The 22668-nt window shown below is 38.8% G+C and overlaps 1 protein-coding gene across 16 annotated transcripts in view; it reads left to right on the forward strand.

Annotated features, from left to right (window-relative positions):
• Positions 1-22668, forward strand: part of LOC135205702 (uncharacterized) — a 1031110-nt gene that overhangs the window by 264537 nt on the left and 743905 nt on the right. For 7 of the 16 annotated variants that reach the window (XM_064236678.1, XM_064236728.1, XM_064236739.1 and 4 more), the window contains exon 1: positions 7079-8817. The exons of 5 other annotated variants lie outside the window; for them this stretch is intronic. In XM_064236678.1, the coding sequence (XP_064092748.1) occupies positions 7771-8817 (1047 nt within the window). In that variant the 5' untranslated portion in view covers positions 7079-7770. Of the gene's footprint in view, positions 1-7078; positions 8818-22668 lie in introns of those variants that run through there. 4 more of the 16 variants (XM_064236716.1, XM_064236761.1, XM_064236772.1 and 1 more) reach the window with 2 other exon arrangements.

A 22668-nucleotide genomic window follows, 5' to 3' on the forward strand; every position in this document is an offset into this window, starting at 1 on the left:
AATCAAAGGATGATGTCTATTCGTTTGGTCTTATCTATTTCTTACAAGAAGACATCTCTAAGAGTTTTTATTTCACGGAGTTTGATTAGGTACACGAACAATCAATCATAGAAATGAAAGTGAGAAAGTATGATAAAAAGTTTTTTCCTTCACAGATTCAGATATTCTTATTTCATTTGTTCACTAAAGCTTAATGAAGTCGATTTGTTAGAAAGTAGCCAGTTTGCATATCCCTGGAGGGCTAGGTCGTATTGGGTAGTTTTAGTTCTTCGTCTTTCAGTGACAGGAGACATAACATTAACATAAGCATCATAAAACTTATTTTAATTTTTTTTTATTTAGGATTTAGTTTATCGTTCTCTCTTCCTTATTCCCCGAAGTGCCCAGTTGTAAAAAGACAATCGTTGTCTGTTTGTCAGTGTTAACTATTGATTTGCCATCATATGAAGGAACAATAATTTTATGTGGGTAATGTCAGCGTCTAAAACTAGCCTTTAAGGTTTAAGAATATATTCCTTGGTTTTACGTTATAGGATTACAGTTATTTGTTGGTTGTTTAGCAACATAAAAGTTAATGACGCTATCAGCAGGTATCGCTTACGTGTGTAGGTTAGCCCCTGCTCACCACTCCTGTTTCATCCCAACTTTTTGGTATTCAACTGCTGTATATATTTCATTGTATCAGTGTATCTAGTAACGGTGATGGTAAGGCGGCTGTTTTTATTATTATTATTATTATTATTATTTCTTTTTTTCCTGTTAATTCTTGATCGGCTGTGAAAAGTTTTGGCTTCTCTGTACTTAATGAAAAAACTAGACGTTCAAACTTCAAAAATGATCTCGGTTGTTTGCACCAGAAATATTCATACGATGAAACTGTGCAGACATTCTCTCTCTCTCTCTCTCTCTCTCTCTCTCTCTCTCTCTCTCTCTCTCTCTCTCTCTCATACACAAAAGAATGGCGCATGTCCGCGAAGGCATTACTTATATCTCATTAAGAAGGGGGAGTCATGCAGCTGCGATGTGGCGTAGGGTGATAGCAGAGGAGGGAAAGGGCACATCTAAGCGTGCCCCACCGACACCCCACCCTCACCCCGTCCCCTGTCTGCTGATCAGAGCTCGAGGACTGGCTCTGGTAGTCACAAAAGTGTCTTTGTTGGCACTGAAACAGACCCTCCAACCATCTCTTCACATGCCGCTCCCCCCCCCTCCCCCCGCCCCCCCGCGGACTATCGCTCCCTTATTAATCTCTCTCTCTCTCTCTCTCTCTCTCTCAACAGTAGCAGCCTATTACCAACAACAATGAATAAATTCTAAAGACTGATATAACTGCATATACGAGTATATGTAAAGACTACAGTAGGTTCAAATACATACTGATTTATCATCAGTCTCTTCCATCATCGCATTCTTGTATTAACGGGTGTAAGGTGAATGTTCCGTTCATTTTGTTAATCATTATCGATAGTTACACTGGCGTATCTGTACGCATCTATGTATTCCTGAGACTTTCAGAGCTGTTTGAGAGGCATCCAGCTAAAGGAAACGTAATCGAATACTTGGTCATCAGGCTGCTTTCGCTTTCCCTTCCATTATGTGTACAACTTTTATCGACTACGAATCCCCCCAATGCCTTTGGAATTTCTTGCCGCTTTCATTTACCTGCTGTCACTCAACCTCTGAGTAGTAATCACTGCGGGCGACTGTTTTCTTTAAAAATCGCGAGGAACATCTAGCGTAACCATACAACCAAGGGGCTTCATGTTTTGGAGGTTCCATATCCATGATTTTCTGCGCATGTCTCGTACTCCAACGCTGGAGTCTTTATGTTGCCTCTATCGGAGACCACAATTAATTTTATTGAACTTTATCGCTTGAGCTTTCAGACGTCTAAAGTCATTGTTTATATCTTCGTAGGTACCAATGTTTTGCGAGCATTCTTCTTCACCGAAATAATGTTCTCGAAACCGTTGATGTTGTTCTTGACGGTCAATGTTAAGGAAAACGGAGCAGCGAAAACAAATTAAACCGTATCTTTTGTTTTAACGTATTTGTGTGAAGATCAGACCCAGACATATAATACAGCAATTTCAAAGTGAAAATTCTCTTAATTAAAGTAGGCATCAAAGGTTAAAAAAATGAACCACATCAACTTACTTTGACATAATTACAGGTATTTGTATTTAAATGTAACTGTATAGTAGTGGCAGAACTGACTTCCCGTAAGTCAAAGCTATATTATTTTTCAGTTTATACGCAATTCCAATAACTTTAAGAACGGATTCGTATGCTTTGCTAGCTTAGCAATGTGGTATTTTAGAAATACTAACCATAATTATATAAATAGACAAATTTAACTAATTATATATGATTTAAGTGTACATGATGGGTGCCTCTTGAGCTATATAGAGAAGTGGGCTAAGATTTATTGAAATTTTATTACTTTGTAACGTTGCCGGGAGACTGTTTTGAGTCTGCAGACTTTTGAAGCGAAAAATGAATATTTGGAAATTAAAATGTACTTCATAGCAGGAAGAGCCTCAAGAAGTTTTTGAATCACTGATGCGTCCAGCCATTCTAAGACAGTTTAACCTCCTCGAAGAAATACAATTTCTGTCACATGGAAGGTGGTTAACGAGAAACTGTGTATGAATGAATTATGCTGAGTATACATACTGATGCAAAGGAGAAATGAGAGGGTGCACGTCACGGGGCCGGAGATGTGAGTCACTTCTTTCGTTGTGACAAGTCATGTAGAACGAGGGAGGATGCATTTCTCATTGTCTGGAAAACTATATATACATATGATATTAATATATATGAAAACCTTCATCGTCAGCAAATAGTTTAAAACAATTTCAATTTAAAGAAAGTAGTCAGTGAATATGACCACTTCTTGCACGATTCAGTAGTTAGAGATTGAATATGGCAGGAGTTGTTGATTTGTATATAGCTGGTGATAAGTGTCATGGAAAAAAGCACGGCTGAGGGAAATGTAAGCAAGGATGGTGGAAGAAAAGATGTGGTTGAATCGTGGAAATAAATGTTATGGATGGTGGCGATGAGAGATGAGCTGAATCAATGAAGAGTTTGGAAGCAAGAAATCTGCTCTGCAGAGATGGGAAGAAGAGGAAAGGCGTCTGGAAGGAAAGAGGGCGTAGGAAGGGACTGAGCTTGGACTGAAGCGGATCGATTGGTTGAGGCATATAGTAGTGGAGTAACATATGAAATAAAAAAAAAAAAAACTTAAGATAAGTGACGAGATATGTTTAAAATATTAGATATGGTTTGTTCACGAGAGAAGAATGGAAGAAGACAGATTTTCAAAAAACCTGCGTTTGGATTCCGTTCATCATGAAAAGCTCTTGTTGAATCATTTCCAGTTTACACTAGCAGCTTTGAAATTCGTCCATTCAACTTTGCCGACTTTTTGTAAGATGTTCGGTGGCGTTTTATGTGATAAACATTGTAATATGTTCGGTGGCCATTAATGTGAAAAACAAAAGAGAGAACTTGGCGGCCGAGGAGGCCCTTCTCATTCACGGCTATTTCACTATCAGCTTTGCTGTGTAATAGTCTTAGCCTCATTCCTTCACTGGACCATTTTCTGTGCTTGGTAAAAAAAAAATTAAAAAAAAAAAAAAAAAGGGAAGGTCTGGCCTAGCTAACTTGGCTCGTAAGAGACAAACTATTCGCGATACCATCTTTTCTTTGGGCACATCAGTCTCTTTTGTCTTATATCATCATTATAATGAACATGATACTCAGTCTTTCTGCCCTGTTATTCTGATTCTTCCTAGCGAAGTTCAGCATTTGCAATCACACTTTCGCTCGTGGGGGTTAACGACGTTTATTCGTTGAATATTAAGTTATTCTGGAGCAGTTCAGTTTATTAAAGTCAATTAAACTTTTGGTTTCACTATTTCCTTGGAATAAAATTTTCATCATTTTAAATATTTAAATACCAGAAAAACTAGCTGTGAATCTCTCAAGTTAATAACTAAAAATCCTAAATCTCTGGGTTCTTTGTTCTCCAACAAAGAAAACGTTCGACTTTGATGCGATCTTTGGTGGTTTATTGCTTTACTTGCCCGAAATGTAAAATCGGGAAATACGAGGGAACCTCCAAAAGATTGCTCAAAGTCAGAATCGATTCTCATCTCGGAGTCAGTCACCGTGCGGGATGTACTTTGAAAATCAAAGAATTCTCTCACATACGAGAACATTGCAATCAGTGTAAGACCTCATATTCATATAAGGGTTTCCACATCGTTGCCCAAGTACCCAATGATTATTCTTTCTGTTTTGGAATCATTAACAATTGAGCATATTCTGCCCCCATTAAATGGTCAGACCTCTTCCACAGTTTTGTTTATAGCAAAGTTGACGTCTTCCTTTCCAAACGAGAGAACGTCACTCGGTTTTTAACTCCAATAGAGATAGGTACTGATTTAAGCATTCTTCACTTTCTATTTTATTGTTGTACTCTCAGACTATTTAAATTTTATGATTTTTCACTTTTATAACTGATATTTATACTGAATCTTGTTTTAATTTGTATATTTTGTATATTTTACAGCCCTGAAGATGAGACTCAAAAGTCCCGAAAATTTGGAAAATAAAAAGATAATTCTACGATGGCTTTTTTCCATTCTATTTGTAATGAAAAACTTTTCTTCGTTAATACCTATACCCTAGACATCGCTAGCCAACGAAGTCGTCATAAATGGTGATGAACAAAGTTCTTCATTTCTGGTTTTCGAGTCTTAGAGATCCTTCACTCCCAACCACCAGGCAGTTTTCCTCATCAAGCATATTCACTCTGAACTCTCGCGAGCGTGGAAGGAGAATTTGCCATGTGTGGCCTCCTTATGTCAGTCATTTTATCCCTGGTGTACAACCGGCTCAGATCTTTATAGAGATGCAATATATATATATAGATATATATATATATATATATATATATATATATATCTAGTAATATATATAACATAAATTAAATATATATATCTATATATATGATAATAATATATACACATACCTAGATATATATAATATATATATATATATATGTATTATATATATTGTGTGTGTGTGTGTGTGTGTAAACATATATATAAAGATGCTATACATATGCATGTGTATATATATACTATATACATACATATATATATACATACATATATATATATATATATATATATATATATATATATATATATATATATACATAACTACACTACAAACATCACACTGATGGAATATGTGAGGGCTCGTAGCAGTGTAAGAAGTGGGTTAATAGGAGATAATTATAGTAATAGTGGGTGTGATGCCAGAAAAGGAAAGGGAAATCGAAAGGGTGTGTGTGTTTGTGTGTATATGTGGGTGTGTGTCTAGGTAGAGAAAGGCGGCTGAGAGTTGTCACCGGGTAAATCAAGGGGGCCAGAATCGCACCACATAAATAGTTGGGAGGCAGAGAATGTCGGGAGAAGATGACGATGAATACTGAACCTGACACTCGCTTTTAATATATTCCGGTTATGGAAGGTGGAAAATGATGTCGGAACGTAATAACATTGAGAAATCCTGTCGGCTTTCTTAAAATCATTAATGTAAACTAGTAGCACCTCAGTGGCGTGATCGGTATAGTCTTGGCCTGCCGCCTCGGTGACAGCGAGTTCAATTCTCGGGCATTCCATTGAGGGGTCAGAGATGTGTATTTCTGGTGATAAAAGTTCACTCTCGACATGATTCGGAAGTCACGTAAAGCCGTTGGTCCCGTTGCTGAATAACCACTGGTTCCATGCAATGTAAAAACGCCATACAAACAAACAAACAAATTAATGTAAACAAGTGCGTTCATAAAGCAATTAGCGATGTTAGACTATGCAATTATGCAATTAAAATGCCTAATATAGTCTCAAAAATTCTTACACAAACACACAGATATATATATTACATCATACATATATATATAGATATATAAGTCTATATATATTATTATTTATATCTAATATACCACACACATAAAATTCTTGTCTAAATTCTTACGGTAAGTACGCAACTTCAGTTTATGGTAACAGGAAATGGTTGGGCTTCAAACGTCACGTGGATGAAATTACTTTAAATTTCGTATTTATTCCTGATTGCTCTTGTAAGCCTTGCTCATTCTAAATAATGGAATCCTTTAACTTATAGATATAAATGCATTTCTATACGAACGTTTTTTGCTTTTTAAGGTATCTTCTTGGCAAATAGAATATACTGTGTGTCTGCAAAAATCTCTTCTTCAAATCCCTCTTAAGATGTGAAGGCACATGTTTCCAGGCCTTCTTTCACTTAGTATTAAGGAATTGCTATCATTGCCCATCGGATGATTCCGGTGACCAAATGTGATGTGCTTCGAGGCCGAAATTTTCTCGCGCATTTCTCAATGTTAAGCGTTGCGTTATCAATCTTATTGGAGACGAGGGAGGACCTCAGGAGCAGTGCGATGATCACCGAATACAGAGGAAGCGTCGGTCGGTGTTTGACACTGTCTGATGATCTTGCGAGTCTAGAGGTTTACTGATCACTCCTTTAAAGGACGGAGAAGCATTCTGGATGCCAGCTCATCATGATAACACGCTTGCGATAAAATCATCAATTTTCCTCGTAAATATCAACTGTGGTCCAGAATATAACTGCTTCGCAAAGCTTTGTTAAATACTCTTTTATTACTACAATGAAACGAGAGCTCGAGCTAATTCGAGGAATGATCATTCATTTAAAGGTACGTCACTGATCTTCGTCCGTTATTTCAGAGTTGTCTATGTTCGTAAGAGAGAGAGAGAGAGAGAGAGAGAGAGAGAGAGAGAGAGAGAGGGCTGGGGATTCCCAGGATATAAAGTGACAGTATGGTACTGTCAAAGTATATATATAAAAAAAAAAAAAAGTGTACGTCAGAGAGGGCTACTTTAGAGATGGGATAGGCTGGCTGAGAGAGAGAGAGAGAGAGAGAGAGAGAGAGAGAATCGCGAGTGTGTGTGATGGGTGTCGTGCCGGGAAAGAGAAGGAGGAGGAGGAGGCAGGCAGGCAGTGTGGCACTGACTCTCTGGCTACCGGGAGTGAGAACGAGTGCGGGAGTGAGAGGGCCGAAGAAGGCGGAGGGACAGTCGCGGTGTTTGTGTGAAGTGATCACTACCACGTCCTCGGGGACCTCCGCAACGTTTTAATAGTGATTTTGTAAATGAATAATAACAGACTTTGAAAAGAAATTCTGCCACTAAATGTACTAAGGGATCAAATCAGAATTCATAAAAAAAAAACACGTATCCTTAAAGTTAAGGGCTGTGCAAAGGTTTTCCGTCTATCGCTGAGCGTTCAAGTAACTTCATTAATATAACACGCGCATCCACTTGCACTGGTCTGGTTAAGTGAGAGTGGTGCTGAAACGTTGATCATTTGTTAACACATTTTTTCAGTGATAAAATATTTTTCCCCGATGGAAGTCATTGCATTCATATTGGAAAATGATTCGGAAATAGTTTGCGTCTGTCTTTTATAAAGTTAAAAAATGAGCAAGCTCCTTTCATCAGCAAATGACATTCGTGGTAGTGGCCAGTCCCACACAATAGACACCATTTAGGTTTAATTAAATTGAATCCACCTCTACATATTTGGCGATCAAAACCCGTAACGATGTGTCATTTCAAAGAAGAAAAGAATGTGGAACGCTAATGCCATCGTGATGAGGCTGGTCATTTAAATCTTCGATACAAACGCGTTCGAATGACAAAAAATATGGCGACACCAAGGACAGTAGTAGTTTCCACATTGCATATAACCCTTAGCCATAACATGGCGGAGGCGGAGCCTATTGGCAGAAGTGTGTCATACGAGGACACAAGTAGTGTGGGTGTGGGTAGAGGAGAGGACACGAAAAGAGCCTTCCTTCAAGGGGGCTTGAATCCCCTCTCCAAACAAGTCTCCCTCTCATCCTCCAGTATTCAGGATGTTGATATTTCATCCATTGCTCCAAGCAGACCAACCTCGCTGTCGTCACACAACCTCCTGGCGCCAACCCCTTACATCAGGACCCAAGGTTTCCAAAGGCCTACCTGGTCATCCGTTAAATTCATTCCGAAACCACTGCCCGATTCGGTGAAAAATATTTTCAGGCAGAAAGACACTTGCCAGAAGACAACTCCCTCCGACCGTATCTCAAAGGGAGGCTGTCGACTGGGGTTTGGTTCCGGCAGGGGTCTGGGTGTAGGGACTGTGCCAACGTCGGCTATGATGGGTGGCACTAAGCTGGCTATAGTTGCACCCTTGAATACCTCAGAGGGATCAAAGGCCATGACGCAGTCCACCTCTGCCCCTTCTCCCAAAGCCAGTCATCTAGAACTGACAAAAAACGGCGAAAACAAGTCCAAGGTGGAAACTTCATCTCAACTGATATCAAAAGCTATTCAACGACTGGCCCCACGAACTCAGGACGTTCAAAGTGTATCAAACGATGTCAAAGAACTATCGGAGAAGCACCCACTTCTTCCCAAGGCCACTTACACCGGACACATCTCAGAAGCTCATGACCAGTCATCACTCAAGCCTCCATTGCAGTCATTCCCTTCGTCGCAGAATCTTTCCGTGACAAATTCTCGTCCGCAGTTGCCGGTGTCAAAAACTGCACCATCGTCGCCCACCTCTCCACGTGACGTTCCCTTAAGACGCAGCTTTCAGGACTTATTCAATAATCCAAGTCGAAGCGCACCTGTCAATTCAGCTTTATGGAAACCCAACAGGTTGCGACCGTCGTCCCTCTCGGTTTTTGACCAGGTGAGCTCAGGACTTGTTATCCTCACCATGAGAGACTCAGATGAGCTATTCTTGGTAGTAATCCCACTCACTTTATGCAGTCAAGCAGATTTTTTTTTCTTTATTGTAAATCTCTCTCTCTATGTGCGTGCTTGCGTGCATGTGTGTGTGTGTGTGTGCGTGCTGAAAGAAGTGTCATCAAACTACTGGGTATGTAGGGTGAAAATGAACGACTCGTTTTTGAGATCTACTTAGAAGGCTCTTCCAGATTCAAGTGCGTTGGCCTTATGATTAATCCAATTATGCTGTTTCCACGAGTGAAAAAATTACATTAACTTTGCAACATACACAAATACGCGGTCTTGCCAAGGAACAAAGATGGATAAACAAACAAACAAATAGACAGATAGATAGAAAAAGAATTCTCAAAATACATCCATTGAAGATTGTGGTCAGTCATACCAGCAAAGCAATCAACACTATTATAGCTTATGATATATGTTAAACACGAGGTAAATAAAGACGAGACGGCAACTAAGTGATCAATATAGCCTATTCGAAGAAATTTGTAACCACCAAAACCACGGCGATCTATAACATTTTGTTCTTGACGCAGACAAATGTTGATATTCTAAAAAGATGCAAAAAAAAAAAAAAAAAAAAAAAAAAAAAAGCGAAAACAAACAACAACAAACGACGGAGTCAGAATTTTAAATGCGCTATAGCCTCCGTTTTTTTACTCCTGCAGCTTTTAAAAGAAGCAGGTAATGAATAACAAAAGCCACACCATCTTCATGAAGATTGGATAAAACGAGTACATCGTCTGTCATATCAACTTCCAGTCTGATCATGAACGACAAAGGTCAGAAGCAGCAGCTTTGAATCACAGGACATTCATTAGAGATACATAAGAAAATTCCCCTGTCGTCAAAACTCAGTGACCTCTTCAGTTTCCTCTAAATCTAATGTCTGGTTGTCGTTCCAGGGAAATCTTTTCCAAATAACCCCGCAACAACTGGGCTAACAATAACGAATCACGTTCAAACCGTTCCTTGGCCTAGGATGAGACCAAATTAGGAAGCCAAACATTTAAAAAAAAAGTGTATATAAAACAATCTTTAAGAACTTCTCAAATAGAATGGGGTTACAATTGGTGCAACCATCTTTATGTAGTGCAGATTCAAGTCTTTTCAAACCATCCCCAACGGCACATTATTTGTCCTGGGTTTTCCATGGGAATATATAAAAAATTCTAATCATGACTTTGCGAGTATTGCAAAGTGATTCAGATGAGCATATGGTCCATGGGGCTTTACTATCTAAGCAAAACTTGTTAGCTGTAATACGAGGATGCTGCCGCTAGGCGCATTTTGCATTGAGAACATTTTGCATTGAGAACAAGAGTGACACCGGTTATGTTTACATACTTATCTACTAACTAATGTTTTGGTAATTTTAAAATGAGTTCATGTTGCTCGTAATTCCTATATCATTCACTGTACTCTCGATGGAATTTTGATAGTTACTGATTGTCGCTTTCATTTATTCTGCTTTCTTTTGAGCGTTTCCGATTGAACTACTGATTTTTTTATTGTTAAAATATTTCTAAGTTTTACTACATGTATTCTGGGTTCACAAAGAATGGCGAATGTTTGATGTCTGTTTTCTTTCTTTATTCCTTACTATGTGTCAATGTAAACATTACTTGAAAATTATGTGATAACAGAAACTACGGAAGTTTCACATTAGGATGAGTAGATGGATCCACATGTCCAATATAAGTATGTAACAAGAATGACTTTCCGAATTGACTTTCCATCCATGTAGCCTCTTTCAAAGGCACGGAAGGACGAACAAAATTAACGCATTTGACGTCAGTGTGTTTGCAAAAGGAGTTTTCAGTAACAGAGCAGTGAGTGGGGCAGCTTGTGAGTTTCCAGTTAATTAACCAGAGCTCTCACCCTTGCATTTACCCCAGACCCTGACAATACACTCGTCTCCAATACCACTTCGCTTTCGGTGCCTGTTAAGCGATAAAATAGTCTCGTTGGCCCAGCCACATTTCCTGAGCATAGTGTCTGAAGGTAGAACTCGCCTCTTTGTAAGTTATCATTATTATGTAAGAGGTGAATATCCTCTCAATGCCAAGTGGAATACCGATCGTTGTGTACTCTTCTTCAAGAGTCAGCCTTTCTCTGCATTTTAATCTTCTTATGTAAGTTAACCGCTTCGTGTCCTTTCTTTTGGTACTTGCTCCTGGACACCTTGCAGCAGTATGCTTTAGCCACAACCAGCAAAGGAGACAAAATTTCACAGTTACGATATGTTCACCTATATTTCGGAAAGCGGGAAAATCTCGTTTCTAATCAAAATGAAGTGATCATTGATTACAGAATGAAAGAGAAAAATATAGAGCAATGTATGTATGCAAAGGCAAGATTCTGCTGAGCAATTGTATATATGTTCCTAAGATGAAATGTTGTTTACATGTGCATTTAGCATAGTTTTTAACATCTGAAATGTCATGAGGTTTCTTTTAATTTTTCTAAATTATCTTTAAGTGAATTTTGACTCGATTATGAATAGAATAAAGAATGTTTCGATGAACAGTAATGAGAATTCATTGAGTAATGAAAAGAACAAAAACTAGAGTATTTAAAACTTTTCAGCAATGTAACTTTTATTGTTTGCAATTCTCTTATATAATTAGAAATTACCTTTTAGATTATTAAGGAACGTATACGATTCAAAACTAAAGAGTATAACCGTTATGCCCGTAAATTACCTCATTCCATGAGCTGACTGGGAATAAATGATTACACAAGTATTTTGTTTAGCGACAAAGAAAACAGTCTTAAGTTCACTACGCTACATTATTTCTGCTGTCAACACAGCTCTGTGGCGGATCACACAAGCAAAGAAAGCAAGCAAACTCTCCACAGTTAGGTCAATCGTTCCGGCTGACAAAACTTTCCCACAGCCCAGCCACACTTTCCCCTTTACGTTACTTTTTACCCGCAGGACAATTGGTTCAACGTAAACTACAGACAACTTCACACTCGTACTCACCATCAATGACTGGCTAGTAGTATACGCTGTGCTGTCCGCTGGATATAGGCTAGGCTAGGTTAGCCGAGACAACCACCGCCGAGAAGCACAACACAAAACAAACATCAAAACCGCACAACTCAAAAAAACAACACATCAATCACCACGCAAACAACCACCAACAGCTCGAAAACAACCACCAAATCGTAGGCCAACTCCAACCCAGCACAACAAACCGCCGACACCAACACTGTCCCCAACCGCTAACTCACAGACACCAAAACGCACAACCAACCGCTTCAAATTCAACAATCACCAGACAGACACAAGCACAACCACCACAGAATATCAATACCAAGTACCAACCAAGAAAACACCAAATAACACTGGCTACTTCTGAATCTGACTGTTTTCTCCGACTAACTGCCAGGTCTGACTGACTTATGAAGTTGACTCTCGAGTCTCGAAACATACTACTGCCACTAATATTCTCGGCGATCGCCACAACAGACACACTAACGACCGCCATCAAACCACTCCCATTTATTCCTCGAACATTTTGCTCTCTCTCTCTCTCTCTCTCTCTCTCTCTCTCTCTCTCTCTCTCTCTCTCTCTCACGCAACCCTCGGAGACTTTGTCAAATATAAACTATCATCATTATTCCTCCATAGCTCTTAGCAGTAAAGTGGAGAACGAAACAAAACCTGTTGAAAAGAAACGTGAAAGAAGACTCTGGTAGAACCAAGCCGCCCGGAGATGTTGTAAATGCAAATGGTTATCAAATTAAAAATGGACTGCAAGAGTCTCCTTATCGGGAACTTGAGCTCGTCCCAGTCTACATCCACTGAGTGATGTCACAGATGCTTCGCCCCTTTCTTTCTCTTTGTCCTTTGCCAAGTTATGTCTCTCAGTTTCTATGGTTTCCAAGCTCAGCAGCTTTCACCTCTGTCCCATTGGCCTAAATTGCTTCTTTATTGTGGCGTTACTCGGGTTGATTACCGTTCTGTTGCCTTTGAGAAAAACCCGTGCTTTCCATTCTTGAATATTTTAATGGACTCGAGTGTCTGTTCCGGAGGACTGGTTGCGGTTATGTTCAGCGGAGTGCTTCTCTAGATAAGGGGTGTGGGACAGACGATCGAAATATTTTAAGAGTAAAAAAAATGGCACTATTTCTGCGCCATCCTCCATTTGCTTCGTCATCTGTGGGATAGTTTTCAGTCCTCTGCAAGCAGCAGCATGTAAACACCATAAAAGATGACAACACCCAGATTCTATTAGCATGATCTCTAAATTCTGTTACTTCTAATACTCAACAAATACTTCATTTGTAAACGGAAAAAGATATAAGGGTTTTTCAGAATTATGAATTGAAACATCTGTCATTTATTTGCTCATTTTGTTTTGTTATTACTTTGATATATGAGTGATCTAGAGTATGGGAAGGCCCTTTCCTCTCGTTGGAGGTTAATGCAGCCACTATTTGCGGCTTGGTTCTCTCCCTGTCACTGCCGTGTTGCCTTTCATGTTGACGGGTGAAGTGTTGCATAATACATCTCTGCCCTCACAGCATGAAGAGTATTTCCGCCAGTGATACCGGAATGGCAAATGCATTTACTCTCTAGATTCCTAATCACTTATTAGACACTGCGCAGACGCACTGCTCCTTAGACCGTCGGGTCGTGCATATTTTATGGACGTAAAAATAGATCTCTCTCTCTCTCTCTCTCTCTCTCTCTCTCTCTCTCTCTCTCTGCTGTGCGCAGTGGTCTCTTTTTGTGCTCTCGGACACAGCGTGCCCCAGTCAGCACAGAATCATTAGTTTTCCAAGTCACACGGGATTTTTTAACTTTATTTTTATCAGTGCTCATGTCTGTTCGTGAACCGGAAGAATTAGAGGGCAGTAGCCGATGTTTGACCTCGGTATGATAACCAGACTGGAATATTCTTTTCACCTGCAAAAACTTAATTAAAACAACTTTTCTTGATTCAGGTGCCTCGGTCGTTGTTGACTTATTTCCAGTTGCAATTTAGCAATAAAAAAAATGAGCCGAAGTTTCTTAGGCATAATCGAGTTTTCTGTACAGAGTATAATGCTGTATGAGCCGCGGCCTATGAATCTTTTAGTCACAGCCCAGTGGTGGCCTATCCTTTAGAGTTGCCAGACCCACGATCTTGGCTAAATTTAACCTTAAATAAAATAAAAACCATTGAGGCTAGCTAGAGGGCTGCAATTTGGTATGTTTGATGATTGAAGGGTGAATGATCAACGTAACAATTTGCAGCCCTCCAGCCTGAGTAGTTTTTAAGATCTGAGGGCGAACAGAAAAAGTCCGAACTGACAGACAAACTGCCATCTCAAAGTTTACTTTTTGAGAAAATTGAAAAACAATTGTAAGGCAAATGCAGTTATAAGACAGAACCAAGTACTGCAACAGAAGCGATCCCGTTAATATCCATTAAAGCTCGTCATTTTCTGATGACAGCAATCAACACAGATATTACCATTGCATAAAGGGTTAACGCGCACACACGTACACCATCTTGGAAATTTGTGTAGCAATGGTTTTGCAAATAAATGTAAGCGTTGCTGAATAAAAACGACAGCTAATCTACACTGAGAACCCAAGGGACAAGGAAAATATTGTGACAGAAACCATCTTGTAAACCATTGTCATGTAGAGATGTCTTGTGATCTCAGAGATGTTTTCAAGAGTCCTGACTCACTGAAATTTGTCACTGGTCCCTTTGTTCAGGAGCTGAAGTGACTGTTTCGCTTTGACAGAAGCTTAACGTGGACTTTAAGAACCGAGGGCAAAAGAGAGACGTGTGGAAGAATCTTGCAGTTGACAGAAGATTTTCATGGAGGCCTCTCAGTTGTCGGTTTTCACCTGTTTATACGTACAATATGCAGACACCTGTCTAGTAACTAGTGTGTTATTTTTTTATTATTATCATTATTGCAGGTCACACTGAATAAATCTTACAACACGATAATAACTTAAAGCTTTAAGTCCGTTGACAACATGGCCTTCTGAAAGATATGAAAGAATCGTAACGAGGAAACCAAGTTGCAGTGACCAACTGAAGAACCTTTGCATTGATGTTTGCACCTAATCAAAAACAAAACGTCTCGAGCAGAAGGAGTCACTGCAGGCAAGCAATGGCAGCACAACTAACAGCCTGGGCGCCTTCCCAAGATGATATCAGCATATGCGGTGCCAGTTCTGAAGCATCAACCGCCGCTTCCCGTTAGATGGGCAACTTTTCGGTCATACACTAGACACCACTCGGGTCTCTTCCCTCCTGACTATTCTTTAAGGCACTTCCAAACTTCATTTCGATGGCGGATACCATTTACGCAGTTTTTTTTTAATAAGAATAAAAATTGTCTTAAAAATACAATGTATGAATGTGAACGTATAGTAATTTGCATTTTTATAGAATCGCATTATTTCCAAATACTCTTTGAAGCCTCTGCATTGGACCTTCTTTCACATGTCAAACCTTGATCTTCTCTGGTGTTTGTAGGAGTGTGCAAACACGCACAATGTATTGTTCCATGGCAAAGGCAGTTATTAGCTCCATTAGTTTCGCGTCATATAATTTAGCAAAATACCATGTTGATATTCTTGATGCACTGCTTGGTACTTTTTCTAATATCAATACAAACTACACTGTAGACCTGATAAATAAACCATTAAATATTGTACGTATTAAGAGCCTACCAAAGATTCAATAGAAAGAAGTGTTATCGAAACACCCGCACCTCTTCTTAATAGTCACTTTCCTTGACAACTCTCCAGACCGCTCAGCTGTTCCCTCTGCGCTGCTGATGTGGTGAGGGTAACAGAGCGTAAGGTCAGTTTTGTCAAAGGATTACTGCTTCCGAATTTATAATTTCATTCATTCAAAAAATGTATCACAAGTCTCTCTCTCTCTCTCTCTCTCTCTCTCTCTCTCTCTCTCTCTCTCTCTCTCTCTCTCATAAAAGCCCTACTGCAATCTGATCATCATGTATTTTCGTCCATACTTTCTCATTGTGATTCGCTACAAAGATTCGCTTCGGCTTCAGTTGCCATAAAGGGTTTGGTTATTATTGCCGGCTGGGACAAAGAAAACTTGATGCATCTGAGCCGTTATCTGGTAAAGCAATCTTCAGAGGATATCAAAATGCAGCCGCCGACTACCAGTCGTCTGGCCTGTGCAATGTCGGTTATATTTTCAGTGTTTATATTTTTATTTTTTTATGTATATATTTTTTATTATGCTTGGCTTCTACGAATCCTTTTGTTGAGTTTTTAAACATTATCTTCCGTCTTCATCCAAACGGCGGCTTATTTGCATTCCTTCCCTCTAAATGACGAAGCTAAAAACGTGTCTTGTTAAAGCTCCTTTTATTGCGTCCTACGCACTCAATTACTCTACTGTAGCTGAGCACCAGTACTGTTCATCGCCCTCTCCTCGAACTCCCTGACACGAATTCAGGATCCCCTGGCCTCCTATCGTCGGCTTCAACACTAACTTGCCAAGGAAGCAGTTCGTACCGTTTCATGAAAGAATGGTGGAATTCCTTACTTATCTTGTGTGCTCCAAACCTTAACAACATTATTTCCATTTGTAAGAGTTTTTCTCTTACTTCCTGCTTCTATTTTTTTTTTTAAATCAAGATAAAAAGTGGTCAGCAAAGCTCTATTGGATGAGGCAAATTAAATTATGTGAAAGACTTCGTGTATCAGGGGAACGCTATTTTGAGAGTATGGTAAATGTACCATAACTATATCTAAACCTGTTGACATAGAAAAGGAGCAGTTTGCACTATTACCCTTTACAAAAAGGAATGGTGGTCTCTAGTAAATAATCTGATAATGTACCTAGGCTATTTTGCGGATTTCATATTATTGTGCCTTAATATATATATATATATATATATATAGATAATATATATATATATATAATAATATATATATATATATATATATAAAGGTTTTTTTCCTTCGTGGCAAAAAAAACTTTATTTATACATAGAATCACGTTTTATATACTTCGTGATCAAGTTATTCATATATATATATATCATATATATATATATATATATATACATATATATATATATATATATATATATATATATATATATATATAATATATACATATATGTATATACACATATATACATATATCAAATGCCGAAATGTATTTTATTTTATTTGCGTTTTAAGCAATGATGTCTGACGTGAGGGAATATTGACTGTTAGAGTAACGTCATAAAATTCTTTTATCCTTCAGACAGAAGACTTCTTTGAACAACAGCTGATTCTCTTTAAAACGTAAAGATCTTTATAATTCTGCAACCATATCTTTAATTGTGATCCCTACCATTCAAGCGTGGGTTAACATGGCGCGGCAGAATGGAGCCTATTATTTGCTGTCCGTGGAAGGAATTTAACTCAAGGTTTAACTGTCTTGTATTCACAAGCCTTACAACATAAACCGTATCCCCTATTCTCAGACATTTTGCTGTAAATCATTATACAGGACCTTCAAAATAGGCTCCTGTGCTGCGCCATGTTACCCTAGGCTTGAATGGTAGGGACCACAATTAAAGATATGGTTGGAGAATTATAAAGATCTTTACGTTTTAAAGAGAATCAGCTGTTGTTCAAAAAAATCTTCTGTCTGAAGGATAAAAGAATTTTATGACGTTACTCTATCAGTCAATAATACTCCCTCACGTCAGATATTATTGCTTAAAAACACAAATAAAATAAAATATATTTCGGCATTAGATATATATATATATATATATATATATATATATATATATATATATATATATATATAAAGACACAGCATGTTAAAACTGTAAAGTAGCCTAGTTCATTATAAGTGTTTACCAGAGACCATCCTACTTTTTGTAAAGTGCAATAGTGCAAACAGCTCATTTTTTATGTCAACAGATATAGATATAGTTATGTGGATTTTACAGGAGAATTCATTCAACTGTAACACATAACTAAGATTGCAGTATGCACTCGCGGGCGGGAATAAACACACCTACTGTCAGAAATGTATTCCCTACCGATTAAGTTTAATATTTTATTTAAAATGAAATTATTTTTCAGAGAGAGAGGGAGAGATTTTTTATTTATTGAGAAGGGACCATATCGAAAGGAAAGAGACAGAAGCGACGAAAGCGACCAATATTCGCACGGAATAACGTAGACGATCCAGGATATGTAGAATGCCGTTCTCCTTTCTTTTTCTTTCGAATTTATACACCGGGTTCTTCAGTCCTGTGTAGAGGAGAGGCTGTGGAATGTTAAGTACTCATACATCGTGAAAAGCCCTCTTAATGTCGCAATTTAGCACATTTGTCAAGGGCGCATTATCCTACTTGGTGTCATCAATTCCCGGACGTATATTTTCAGCAGACGACGCTTTTAGACCCATGTTTTGTATTTTTGATCACTGTTTTAAATTACATTAATTCTAATAACATTTTTTTCACTGGATTCAGTATACTTATACCTAACATTTCCATAAAGTGCTGGAATTTACAATCCCATAATATTTTGTCTGAAAGAATATTTGTTACAGTGCACAAATAAACACTTTTGTGTTCTCCGTAAAGGAAAACAATATAATGAGATGGCTTTGTCTGTCCGTCTGCACTTTTTCTGTCCGCCCTCAGCTCTTAAAAACTACTGAGGCTAGAGGGCTGCAAATTGGTATGTTGATCATCCAGCCTCCAATCATCAAACATACCAAATTGCAGCCCTCTAGTCTCAGGAATTTTTATCTTATTTAAGGGTAAATTTAGCCATGTTCGTGCGTCTGGCAATACTATAAGATAGACTACCACCGGGTCGTGGCTGAAAGTTTCATGGGCCGCGGGTCATACTGCATTATACGCTGTACAGAAAACTCGATTGCTCCAAAGAAACTGCGGAGCATTCTCTACTTTTTATTCCCTGGCACCATTATATTATTCATTATGAATTGGGTATTTCAAAATGAACACCAAACGGTCAGTCTCAGGAAAAGGTTCGAAAGAGTGAACATTTTGATTCGGCTTTCAGTGCGCCGTCTGTGTCAGCTTTGGTCAACAATTAGTATTACATGAAGTAGATAGGGAAGAACAGCCATTTATTCAGATAAACAGTCTGTGACCTTGAAATACCTGGACATTCTATTACACAAGTATATTTTGTCTGCACTCCATAGTTCGCACATAATGTTGAAAATTGCATCATTCACAAAGGCTGCATGGAACTAGCAAAATATGGAGCTTACCACTCTTCCTTTATATTCTTTCAAAAAGGAAAGGTTTGATCCTCTTGCCCAGACACTGAACAAGCGAGAAGTGGCTTTGACAAGGCTGACTCATTCTCTCGATCATCATTCATAGTGCAGCGCTGTCTCTGGAATATGCCACTCCCGCCTTTTTGTTCACCCCTGTATCCCTGTGCATCCGTCACACTTTAGTTTACGCGACCACTTGAGAATAGATTTCAATTTCAATAATTAAAGCAGCTTGCGCTCGACAAAATTATGGACGATTTCGAAGATGGTCCTAATCTGATAAGTTGTAGGGGGTGGGGTGGTGGGGGTGGCTCTCAGCTTCTTTTTAGCACTCTCAACTTTAGGAGCAATTGTTGGGTTATTTCAATGACGCTTTCATATGATATTTTCTGAATAACAATACCCACGAGTCTTAAGATTAAGATGGTTAAGGTTTGATAACTATCTGATAAGATCTTAGACTCTTGCCACAACAGTGGAGCCTGAGTTACTTTTAAAATACGAAAATCTGATGCATATTCTCTTATAATAGAAAATGATGAGAGAAATCCGAATACTGGGTGAAGAGCAGTTTATTGCCTGCCTTAATCAAAGACAGCTCAGCTCAACTCACCATTGTATATGGCATATCTGGTTTTTTGCTTTAATTCAGGTGCTCTCGGGGAGAGGATTGTCCTTGCCATGTTAGAATGGTGTTTGAATTTTATTTCGTCTCTGGAGGAAACATTTGTTGCTTTTGTCATTCATCACCAGCGCTTTCCAGGACCCGTGTGGCTGCCGAAATCGAGACAAAGAACCTTGTAAACCATCATTTCCGTTTTTTATCTCATAGCATCTATTTTTACGTATGTTTGTCTGCTTACTGGCCCAACTGCAGAAGAGAGACGAAGTAGAAGAGAAATATTTTATGATTTTTGGTATTATGGTAATAATATAGAATCCTGACATATTTTCCCAGTATTTTCCATAAGGGAAACGGATACAACGATTTATTGTAGCCAGCTTACAGGACTCGAGATATTTTCAGTTAAAGACAATAAACTGTTTAGAGTAACAAGCAAGAGTGGAAAGAAATAAAAGTGCCTAAAATATACCACTGCAGAACTGAGAGACACAGATATTACTATGAACAGCAGTAGCAGTCAATGAGAACCATTCCAGTGACCTCTGATGAACGACCATCCAGAGATAAGTGAATCTTTTAGCCTTAATGCAATATGAAAAATATTCGGTAATGAGACAATGATTGATAGCCGTCTACTTATTGCAGAAAATTATGTTGTTATCCCATAGGATCCATAAAACCTATAGATAATTACAAATTATTTTTCATAAGTTCTCCGAAGTCTGCCGTCGTAAGTTAATTAATCAGATGAATGTCCTTTCATGAAGACAAATCCAGGACAACTTCAAAAAAGAGATTTCACAGCTGATGACAGCGGCACTTCGGAATACGTACTACATTCAAAAAGTATCACTGTGAAATGCATTCAAAATAATCTCCATTATTTCCTTTTATTCAGCAGATTAGTTGTGAGAATACTATATTCCTGTTACTTGCGACCCTAGGCCAGTTTGCATAATCATTACATGCTAGATTTCCTCTCCCAAAATTAGATATACCAGTGTTTATGAGGTACTTTTGTAAAGACAAGTCTGAAGCAAACTTTACCACTGTATGGAAGAGTTCTGGGAATTCCATATGACATCGTCCTTGAAGATTGAGAGAGAGAGAGAGAGAGAGAAGAGAGAGAGAGAGAGAGAGAGAGCGGGGAATGTAAGCGGCGTTGGGTTGTTTGTGGTTGTTGGGAATAATTGAGGGTTTAGATGTTTCGTGTGGTTGATGTGTCGTATTTCGTGTTGGGGGTGTGTGTTTTTCTGGTGTGAGAGGGAGCGAGCTCTCTCTCGAGAGAGAGAGAAAGAGCGTAAGTGGTGGGTAGGTAGTTAGCAAGTGAATTGCTCGTTTGACAACATGGGTAGTTGGTTGTCAGTTGGCGCGCGGTCTTGGAAGTACTATTGTTGGTCAGCTGTGTTGTGTTTTCAGGGAGTTATTTGTGTTATTTGTGCTGTGTTTTTAGGTTGTGCTTGTTCGTTGGGAGGTTGTTGAGCTTTTGAGTTTCTGTTGAGTTGTTGTAGTTGAGGGTGGTTGTTGGGAGCTGTTGTGGTTTCTTGGTGTTGTTGTTGTTAGTTGGGTGTGGGCTTGTGAGGTTGTTGGTCTGGGGTTGTTGGAGAGCTGTTGTGGTTTCTTGGTGTGTTGTTGTGGCTGTAGTCCTCTGTTGTTTGTTGTGGTTGTAGTCCTTGTTTGTTTGTTGTGTTGCTGAGTTGTGGGCCTTGGTTGTTGTTCTTTGTTGTTGGTTGTGTGTTGGTTTGCGGCGGTTGTTGGTGTCTCAATGACCTCGGACAGCACAGCCTAGCCCTGAGTATCTGGAGTTGGGGCGAGTACATGGGTTTGTGTTTTGTGTTGTGTGTGTAGGTTAGTTAATTGTCCTGAGTGTATTCCACAGCGTGAAGAGAAAAGTATGCCTGAGGGTGAGTTTGGCAGCCGGATTGGTTAAATTTATGTGGGGGGGGGGGAGGTCTTGTCCGCTTGATTTTTAGCTTGTGATCCCGACACAACTGGATGCGGGGGAATGTTAGGGCTTTCGGACTCCTAACATATATTGCTATTATTATGTCATTATATTACATTGTTTTTAATTTTGCCCCAGATAGTAGATAATTGATTGGCCTTATCGCTTGACCCTAGTAAGCTATATCTCACATTTTTTTTATTCAAAAACCTCAAATGCTCCCTTTTTCTAAAGTAAGAAGCAGCGTTCGAATTTACTAGAAATTTACCAGTGATTGATCTAGGTGTTAAAGGAATGTTTCTGATACAATTGCAACGTTTCAGTTTGGAGTTAGTTCTCAGTTTCTGCATTTAGCAGAAAATGTGAAGTGTGTGAAAGTAGAAAATCACGCGAGTGTTTTCTAACTGAATGGGGGACGATTATTTATATTAACTCTTGTGAACTATCATCACTGAAAACCTTCAAAGCAGTTACATTAGGTCTTCTCTTTCTGAAGCCCTTCAGGAGTCCTCTTCGCTTACTGAGCTTCAGTATACATTGTCATTCCCGTCGCACTGCAGCAACGTTTACGAATTTCATCCATTATTTGTGTTAATCTTATCATCTGTATTATCTTAATTACCTACTAAGAGATTCAGTACCGATGAAATACGGTTTTTCGGCAACACCTTTTTATCAAAGCAGCAGATAGATGAAAGTTGGCAAGTGCATATTTTATAACCCTACCTAATTTTTGCTAAGTTCGATAATTTTGATATTTATAGTGTAAATATGAAGTCGCCTCGCCGGTGCCAGAACCGAGAAAATCACAGAGAAGGATCCAAAAAATATGAGTGACATAAACATAATATGACTTCATGAGACTCCGCCCATCCACAGGTAGGCAGTACATCACTTACACAGTCTAGGCTTCAACAAATTTGATAATGGCCCGCAGAATATGGAATTGTC

This window comes from Macrobrachium nipponense, chromosome 11 (genome assembly GCF_015104395.2).
Source record: "Macrobrachium nipponense isolate FS-2020 chromosome 11, ASM1510439v2, whole genome shotgun sequence".
NCBI lineage: Eukaryota > Metazoa > Arthropoda > Malacostraca > Decapoda > Palaemonidae > Macrobrachium > Macrobrachium nipponense.